Source organism: Dendrobium catenatum, unplaced genomic scaffold, assembly GCF_001605985.2.
Source record: "Dendrobium catenatum unplaced genomic scaffold, ASM160598v2 fragScaff_scaffold_1504, whole genome shotgun sequence".
Taxonomy (NCBI): Eukaryota; Viridiplantae; Streptophyta; class Magnoliopsida; order Asparagales; family Orchidaceae; genus Dendrobium; species Dendrobium catenatum.
In genome coordinates, this window is record NW_021319966.1 from 206,489 (window position 1) to 216,694 (window position 10,206).

General features: G+C 31.8%; 1 protein-coding gene across 1 annotated transcript; it reads left to right on the forward strand.

Moving 5' to 3' along the window:
* The first annotated feature begins 5,015 nt into the window (after positions 1 to 5,015).
* Positions 5,016 to 6,795, forward strand: LOC110095670 (B3 domain-containing protein At2g36080). The gene is made up of 3 exons (XM_020821301.2): positions 5,016 to 5,854; positions 5,973 to 6,117; positions 6,237 to 6,795. Exons 1-2 carry the CDS (start codon positions 5,155 to 5,157, stop codon positions 6,110 to 6,112), a joined length of 840 nt encoding a protein of 279 aa, XP_020676960.1. The 5' UTR covers positions 5,016 to 5,154; the 3' UTR covers positions 6,113 to 6,117; positions 6,237 to 6,795.
* The last annotated feature ends 3,411 nt before the right edge of the window (positions 6,796 to 10,206 follow it).

The window sequence follows — 10,206 nt, forward strand, 5'->3', positions numbered from 1 at the left end:
TCGACATTAGTTGATGAGGAGTATCGCAAGACTGGTAATGATTATAGTTGTTCGTGATGGTAGATGTTGGGCAATGATAAATGTGTGGCAACAATCGTTAACATCAACTGAAAGTTGACATAGGAGGGTGGGCTATGACAGATCATATATAATTTTTGCTTCGAGGATCAGTCTTCCTCCAAAATTTTGGTTAACTTGCATGGTTGTGCACATGAATCAAAATCAGGCAGATTGATCACAATTTTCATCCTGATGCTCAGATTTTTTTTTTGTTAAAAGAGTATGAAAAAAAGTTATCTTACAATAAGCATAACTATGACTGAAGATCAAAATTCATCACTCTCTCATCAATTCTCCCTTTTTTTCCTTCTAAAAAAAGGTACATGGAAATTAAGTGACCCCAAAGTCGACCTGTAATAAGTGGGTGATGGAGATTGATGTCACGACGACCAATAATAGTGTGGTTCAAAATAAAATAATAAATGAAGGTTCCTTCAAATTTACATGTGGTTACCTTAATATCCTTTTTTTTGGGTAATTTTGAATGATTTTTGGTGAATCTTTTGTCATTTTCTTCTAATTTTGTATATTTTTTTGCTCTAGATTATTCAATATACATATGTGCTTTGCCCAAAAAAATTGGCTCAAAATTTTGTCATGTTGGTCTCTGAAAAAAATTTATTAATTATTATGTTTTGGATTCAACAATATTTTGTGGTTAAACTATGAGTGGTAAGATTTTAAAATTTTATGCATATGATATTCACAATGCAAGATTTATCTTTGAATTTTTATGCCAAAATAATATTATTTATGGAGAATAAATTCTAAAATTTAGATGAAATTGAAAATAATATATATTTTCTTACATTCCTCAAAATTAGTTGATTTTTTTCTATACATACATCCATACATCCCTAGATGTTGATATTCTCTAAAGAGTGTTCTAATAATTTTAGCAATCATATGAGACAAAATATTTTTTAATAGAAAATCCAAAAAATAGATATCCTAATTTAAATAATTCCATTATAGTTGTTGAAGGTAATAAGGGTTAGCCCTTCTCCATGATTGAATGATTGTAATACTTGAACAATAAGAGATGTCTCTGAGAATAGTTGTGGAGATTATTGAAAGGTGATAGAGGGGATGGTACGTTACCAGGAAATGACAAATGTCAATATTGGTTGACAATGGTGGAGGGCGACTATTTTAGAGAATGAGCGATAACACGAATCAGATAATGGGTGATGATGGTTGCAACACTATTTAACAAAAAGCATTAGAGGATGGAATACATTTATTATTGGTGTTAGACAATAGCTAGTTATGTTGGATGGACAATGGAGTCATCAAAATTGATTGATGATGGGCATCAAAGGATGAAAAATGAGACTTGTATATGTCAAAAATGAGTGACATTGGTTAGGCAATGGTGATTGCCAACATCAATCAATAACATGCAATAGATGATAAGTGACGATGAATGTTGATATCAATTGATAGTAGGCAACAATAGACTAGGCAACAATGATTTTTAGTGTCGATCAATAATGGTGGGTGATGCTAACATTAAAAGTTATTGTTTGAAGGATTTTGACACAATTGTCGTCCTAAATAAAGGAAATATTGAACTACGTAAAAACCAAGGGAGAAGAAGGATAAGTTCGACCAAGCAAAATTCAAATATGGCTGATTGGGTTTCCAAAAAGTGTTCAAACTTTATAAATATCTAAATTTGGGAATTTTGTGCATTAAAAATTTTAAGACTTATTCATAAATTCTTAGAGAAGTGTTTCAATTATTTCTATTACAAATTTGGAACTTTTCATTGGATGGTTGAAACCCTCTTCTTCATCCTTTATTATATTTTGTATATTTTAGTATCTTAATGAGCTCATAATAGAGATATTTTAGGCATGCCAATTTAGATTCGCCTCTTCAAGATACTTTGTTCCGACTATAAACACTTCAATTTTGGAGAATACTTGTCCCTCTAAATGATCTTGAGAAGTAAGGGTGTCAAAACGGGTAGATGGGTCGGGATCAGGTCTGACCTAAAATTGACCTACATGAATCCAATCTTTTCAAGCCCTACATATTCAATACAATAAACGGGTCAAAAAACCAACCCGAACTCGAACCTCTAACAACCCAAATAACTTGAATCCAACTCTTTAACTCAATTTGGTTAAAAAAATCTTTTCTAACTTGAAATTGTTTGTAGTTTATTAAGTATAAAATTTAAGATATTTAATAAAAATTAAGAAAATTATACCCAAAAATAAAATAAAATAAAAATCTAGGAAAAAATATTAAACAAATCATTTTTTTGGTAAAAAATGGATATGCATGTAAACTCGAATCTGACCCGTTTATTAAATGGATCAATTGATCAAACCTATTTATTTTTGTTGGAACAGCAGGTCTGATCATTTATTGGCACCCGTATTAAGAAACTTCTCATTATGCTTTTAAGCACTTAATTTAAACCGATTTGGATTCAAAACGAAGTATTCTCCCTACTACTACTACTTTCATCTCTTTAAACTGCGTCAACTCGATTACAAATTCACTAAAATTCACCTGATTTAAAAAATCATATCAAATTTTTTTAAAATTCAAAATATCTAAACCTTTTATCATCTAAAAATTCCAAGAGGATCAGATGAATTTATGGATCATCCATTAGTTGTAAAAACATGCAACATATATATATATATATATTTATAGCACATTTATACTTATCTACTATTCTAAGCTTTAATTGAGAAGGTCCTGGCACCTACTTTTCATTAAAAACCATTAAAAAAATAGCATGTGTTGCCCTTTACAGCTTTGTTCACATCAGCAGCAATAGTTTATCTCGTGCGACATTGAATCAGGTAGAAGCTAAAGCGTAGAGGATTAGTTTAAAAGGGCTATATTTTCTTATGTAATGATGCTAAATGTTCTCTTATAAGTACAACAAACAAAATAGTAAATTCATTTTTGACCTCTTATTCATATAAAATTTGTTTTTGACACTAAGGCTTCATTTGGGACGACTTTTTTACTGCTTCTTGAAGCGGCTTCCTAGTATAAAAATTTAAACTTTTGTGCTAAGAAGCTATTTTAAAAATCAGTAAGGATGACCTTTTTCCTGTTTTTCATAATTTTTTGTACTAAAAAATAGTTTTACAAAATAGTAAGAAAGCCGTCCCAACGAAACCTGATTCAAGATATAGTATATCATCATATTTATAAATGGCTAAAACAAAACTTGTTATAATTATTCTTGCCTATCTAAACATCGAAACTATGATAAATCATTTCCTCCTCTTTTTTTTTTTATGATAAATCATTTCCAACTCATTTGGTTTTGACTAATTAGGGTTAAGCCAAGTGAGATATTTATGATCAAGGAGATTAATATTGACACCCATAAATGATTTATGATTTATGATCAAGAAGTTCAATATGAAGTGTTCAATTGAGTGTTTTTTATTCTTAAAAAAGTTAAAAAAAATAGAGCATCATTCTACATATAGGAGATGTTGAGAGAGAGCTTAAAAAACTCTATTGTGATTTCTAACAATCATCATTAGTAACCACCATTAGCAATCACTGTCACTATAGTTTTTAACGATCACCATATCAATGTCCATCTTTGGCATGCTAACGCCTAAATTCTATAGTTCATATAAAGGGAATTACTCAAATAATTATTTTCAATTGTGCAATCTCATCTTTAATTGTGAATATTCATATTCTTATACCTCTAACTATATAGTGGATTATTAACATACCCCGTGAATTTTCTTTTCTTAGATTTCTCATATGAATAAATTTAGTTCATACAACTTCTATCGATACATATAAGATCTTTGTACAATATAAAAAAAAACAAATGCACATTCTATAAGCACAAGTTTTTAGCATGTGACTATTGTTGTGCAAATCAACGGAAAATAACACTAATCACACAACCAAACCTAATGAGCACGATATGATTTACGTGATTTGGCAAAGAATTGACTACGTCCACGGGGAGAGGATGAATTCAATATTGTGCAGAAATATGATTACAATTTGCTCTCTTACACTCTTACAACAGTGACATCGAACAAGGCCAGGTAACACCACCTGAATTTCTTTAGAATACAGAGCTCAAAATAAACTAAAAGAAACAATTCTTATCATCTCAAAATCTACCTACAAGGGAGGAGACAACCCCTATTTATAGAGTAAGGCTATCTCAAGAATCCCTTTGAAGGAAATTATTGAAGAAAGCTAGAAATTACATATAACGATAGAGATGAAGTCGGTTTGGTTGGCTGATTTGGTCCAAATAAATCCACCCATTGTCAAACTACCCTAAAAATATATTTATAATCAAAGTATTAATCAAATATCCTAATTTATGCATTAATCAGCAAATAAAATCTTTCCCAATCAATGCTAAATTTGATACGGAAAGATTTACATAACAATTATTACAAGTTCTAATAGCTTTTTTTTTCAAATTCCTTCATAATCATTGTTTCTTTTCAACAGGGATGAAATCTTTCAGTTCTATCCTGAAAATTAATGCAACTTCTTCAACTCCATCAAGCAAATTTCAGTTCATATAAAGGAGTAAGGAAAGCCCTCTGTGCAATGAAACAGTTTATTTTAAATTTTAAATTTTTTAATTGTAAAAATTTATTTTTCATATTAAAAAAATACTATATAAAGGAGTAAGGAGTAAGAAAATTATGTTAAATGAAACATAAATTTAATTAATTTCAGATATTATATTTTTCAGGAAAGCCCTCTGTGCAATTAAATGTCTGTGTTGGGAGCAACAAACTCACATGGAGATGATGATGTTAATTAATCAATAATGAAAAAAGTTCAAATGGACGGCCATGATTCAGTCTCATTTTCCAGAACTGACTTTTTCCACTCCCTCCACCTGATCATCATTCCCCGCTAACAACCATAGAATAATTACACAGCATATATGTACACCAACCCTACGATCTTTAAACCCTTTGATTCTTCTTGTCCTCTCTCCCCCTCTTCGCCAGTTTAAAAAACCCTTTAATCCCACCTCATCTTTTCAGATCAATGAATCTCACCTACTAATCTCTCTCTTTCTCTCTCTCTCTCTCTCTCTCTGATAAAATTTTCATGAAAAAAATACTTCTTTTGCACTTGAATTGTTATAAATGCAGGGCAGCAATATCTGGTAGTTGCTCAACACAGCTTCTGGAGCTCTGCACGGAGACTCTTGTCTTTCTTCTTCTTCCTCCTCCTACTTCTACTATGCCTGCAAACCACTTCGTTTATCCAACTCAACAAGCTTGGATTTGGGACACGACCATGGAAACCTACCATCGCCATCAAAGCCAGCAGCTTGGAGAAGGAATGAACTGTGAGAAAGAACCTATGTTTGAGAAGCCATTAACGCCGAGCGATGTTGGGAAGCTGAACAGGCTTGTGATTCCGAAGCAGTATGCAGAGAAGTATTTTCCGCTGGATGCAGAGGCGGGGGAGAAGGGTCTTTTACTGAGCTTTGAGGATGAGAACGGGAAAATATGGAGGTTTCGTTACTCTTACTGGACGAGTAGTCAGAGCTATGTGCTGACTAAAGGATGGAGCAGGTTTGTGAAAGAGAAGCAGCTTGATGCAGGTGATGTTGTTATTTTCCTCCGCCGCCGGGGTAATGGTGACCGCCTCTTTGTCGGCAGCCGGCGTAGAGGAACTGGACAGGATTCCATTACGGCGGGCTCAGCGCCGCAGCCGCCGGCGATGCACTGGAACCCAGCTTTCTGTCAAAGTGCAAGCTTGCCTTCCTCTTCTTACTTGTATCTCAACTCAATTCCTCAGGGTAGGATTCGGCCATTATTAATTACTCAGCTAGCCAAAGATTAACAATTTTTCTTTATGTTCAGTTGCGAAGATATAAAATTTTTTAATTTTTTTTATCTGTTTTTTGTTTTGAGCAGAAGAGCAGAGTTCAGAGGCGACAGAAGCAAGCACGGGGAATTCGAAGAAGCTGAGGCTCTTTGGAGTGAATTTAGAATGTGGGCATTTGATTACTGGTTCTCAGGTGATGAGCAGGAAAGCCTCCGGCCACCAGCTATAGTAAAGGTGAAATTTTTAACTCATTATTGCATAAAAATCTGTGCTTTTTTTCCCCTTCTGCTCTCCGATCTTCCCAGTACAAGAAACAGTAAACTTACAGGAGCTATCAATGTGAATTGTTACAGGAATTCCAAAATGGGTGGAGGAAAATCAGAAGCCATGTTCCGAGAATCCCACCAACCAATCCCCTCCTCCTACAAGTGACGCTTTGATTGACTTGTGAGGGAACTAGTGAGAAAGATTGAGAAGAAATTGAAAGGACGCAGAGAAAGAGTGTGGGAAAGGAAGAAAGAGAGAGAGAGAGAGAAAGAGAGAGAGAGAAAGATCCCTGGTTTTCCGGGCAATCTGCAGTGGACCTTTTTATTTTTAATTTTATTTTTATTTTGAGGAATTCGAGTGTACGGCCATGTCTGGTGCGATCGGGTGGGTATGAGATATCACAGAGTGAGGTCTCAGGAAACATCAGGTTGAAAAGGGTAAGGAGGAGTGGGAGAAGATATGGGCGTGGCCCGCACAGCTCAGGCTTTGGACTCTGTATCTCCAAGGCCATGCCTGTAGCTACTGTATTTTTTTTTTTTCTTCTTTTTTTCCTGATTGAACAATGATGGAATCTACTGTTGAGTTACCTTTCTCCTTCAAAATTACTCATGATGAGAACTCAGAACTTATGAAGAGATTTATGTGTATGCATTTGGTTATTTTCTAAGTATCTATCTTTATAGTTTAAATAGATGTGAGCTACAATGGCTTCTCAAATCACCTAACAGACCAAGCAAAGCTAAAATTGGCTTATGGCTGATCTAGTCGTTTGCCTCGATCAAATTTCAATGTGAGTCAAAACCTGAGGTGATACATAATGGTTATGTGAACCAAACTCTAATGCGTAGAAGTTACGAAAAGTTCAAAGTTGAGTGATTAATGTTTGATTTGGGATGACTTTCTTATTATTTTTTAAAATAGTTTTTTAGTATAAAAATTAAACTTTTTGTAGTAGAAAGTAATTTTAAGAAGCAATAAGAAAGCTGTCACAAATGAAATCTAAGGCTTTATTTTGGATGACTTTCCTTCTGCTTCTTAAAAAAAAAAAAATTACTGAAAAAGCAATTCCAAATGGAGCTTGACTCGAATCGTCATATTTGTTAATGAGAGCTCAAAGATGAAGCAAAGTATGAATATTTGAATGAATAAGGCTTCGTTTGGGTTGGCTTTCTTATTACTTTTAAAAAACAGTTTCTTTAGTTTTTGTACTAGATGGTTGTTTTTTTAAGCAATAAGAAATTCATCTCAAATGAAGCCTAAATTTATCTGTAGATATATTATATGCACACACCTATGTATATTTATGTATGTATGTATTTGTAGTATATATATAGATTTTAGAATATTTAATGAATGAAAGTTGATTTTTTTTTGAAAGAAATCAAATAAATTATTATATGGTTTGACACAAAAATCAAGCTGGGTAGAGTGAATTTCTGCTAAACTAACATCAAATCAAACAACAGAAAGTGTAGCTGAATTAGCTAAAGAATGCGTAAAAATTTGACTCTCATCATAAAGATCAAAAGTCCCTAAAAAAATAAAATAAAATATTAATAATAATAATGAAAAGCTAAAGTCTGAATCATTCACGTTACTCTAGAAACCTCATGTTGAAAATGAGAGGAGTTGTGTGTGAACCTCAAAGCCCAGTCTTTGGGCCCCATATCTCCCCAGCCACTCTGCTGTATTCTATTACTTTCTCTCCACAAAACAAAGAAGGAATCTACTCCCCTTCACTTTTCTTCCTCACCTTTCTCTTTCATTCCAGCTCTTCTCCATTCTCTTCTCTCTCTCTCTCTCTCTCTCAGCACTTACTGGAAGGTTTTAATGAGGTGGGCTCAGTTGCATGGTCACTACAGGCGAAGATAACAATAAAAGTAAGAAATATATACACCAACGCAAGAAAATTTATATGTTTTGTATGCTTTTATGGCTCTGAAACATGCAAAGAAGGAAAGACAAGACATGGTAGAAACTCCCATGTCCCATCTGCTTTAACTATTCAGACTCCCATATTTATGGTTCAGATCTCTTCGCTGTTTTCTTCTCTAATTTGGTGAGTTCTGCTCCTTAAATATCTATTTGGTTAGGCATTATATCCTTCCATATATTTATCATCATCACAACAAGAAGAAGATACATAGATCCCTCAAACCCTAAAATTTGGAAGCATGAACGGCCAAAACAAGAAGAATCATTAAATATGGAAGCCAATATGCTGAACTTCAGTCTTAGCTTTGCTTAATTTAGATTATCATTCAGAAAATAATAAGCACATGGAAACAAGAGGTCGACAGTTGAGGAAATAGTTGTATTAATTATGGTAATAATCTTAATTAATTAGTGCATGGCCGACAGATTTGATTAAGGAGAATGGAAGTTTGTTAATAACATGAAGAGGAAATGAATAAACTATGTGATTAAGATGCTTAATTATGATTATTAATATATATATATAAACTTAGGCTTTGGTAGACATCGCATGGTTTAGTTATAGAACATATTTGATATATAATCATGCATGAAAAATTAAATTTTTTGTTTTGTTTCAAGAAAAATAGTAAATAAAAAATAATATGTATTTTGAAGACAGTTTTTTCACCGTTATTTTAAATTTCTATTTGTACAGAGGTATTTTTGAAAAAAATATTTTTAAAATTGAGGCTAAAATAAAAAAGCTTAAGCTGCCCTAAGAAAATATCAAAGTGATTAGTTAAAGTGTTAGCTTCGAAAAATGAAAAGATTAACTGATAATATGAAAGTGATTAGTGACCTTTACAAGTAGAAAGAAGTCAAGTGCATGAAAAACGAGGAATCTCATTTGTGAGAGGTTAAGAAAGCTGTCTCATCATGGAACTCCAAAAGATCATTAGGCTTCCACTTGGGTAGATAGTGGTAGATGCAACCTCTTTAAAAAAATATTATCCTAATAAAACTATATAATCTTTAAATTGATTTATTTTATGATAATTAAATAAAAATTGTCCATTTAATTTTTATGAATTATTTAAAAATTATACTTATATTTAAACTCTTATAACTAAGGCTCCATTTGGGATAGCGTTTGGCCACTATTTTTCATCATTTTAAATAAATTTTTATACTAAAAATTGCTTTAGAAAACAATTTCAAACGAAGCCTAAGAACGGCTTTTTTCGGTTCTCAAAGCACTTTTTTAGTAAAAAATTATTTTTTTATACTAAAAAATTGTTTTAAAAAGCAACAAAAAAGTTGTCCCAAACGAAATCTAAAGCTTTATTTTACCGATTTTCTATTTTTTTCTTTTAAAATTAAAGCTCCTTTATCAGTTAGAGTTTGAAAAATGTTTTTACAAAAACAACTTTATAAAAGAAAATTTTTCAATAGCGGTGAAAAAGCTAACTTCCAAACACATTATTTTTTACTAATTATTTTTTTTACTGGAAAAATAGTCGAAAAGTTATTCTAAACAAAGCCTAAATAAAGAAGATGAGGGTGTTGTACTTGTGCAATTAATGGTTGTAGTTAAAATCAGGGAGAAATGATTTCTTTAAGGAGCAATTAGGGTTTAGGGTATTATTATGTCATACTTAATTTTTGCATTTATCATCCCTTATTATTATTATTATTCATTTGGCTTGAAAATTTTAGTAATTTCATTTATATTAATACATAAAATAAGATTTTTCTATTATCTTTTATGAATATATTTTTTAATATTTTAAACCATTATTTTGCTATAGCTTTTTATTTATTTAATATTATCTTAATAAAGACATAAATTAAAAAAATGGTTATTTGCAACAATACAAAATAACTCATCCATTCCATAGAGCTAATCATCTATTAACATAGCAAATCAAATAATGTTTGTTAAGTACTGAACAAATTAAATAAATTCAATCTAATTATCGAGCCCAACATAATCAAATGCAGATAATTAAAATTTAGTTTGTTAATTATATCCTACCTGAGAGAAATTAAACTAATTACATCCCCAGCACTAGCTAATCATTCACTTAAAAATATAATTAAAGAAGATACTTTTGAATCCAGTTCTGCAGGTAAGATCTT

What these genes read in the sequence shown, in the direction of transcription:
- LOC110095670 (XM_020821301.2), top strand. Translation starts at nt 5,155, where the DNA reads ATGAAAAAAATACTTCTTTTGCACTTGAATTGTTATAAATGCAGGGCA. An exon ending in TCTCAACTCAATTCCTCAGG is followed by an intron (nt 5,855 to 5,972) that starts GTAGGATTCGGC and finishes TGTTTTGAGCAG; the next exon opens with AAGAGCAGAGTTCAGAGGCG.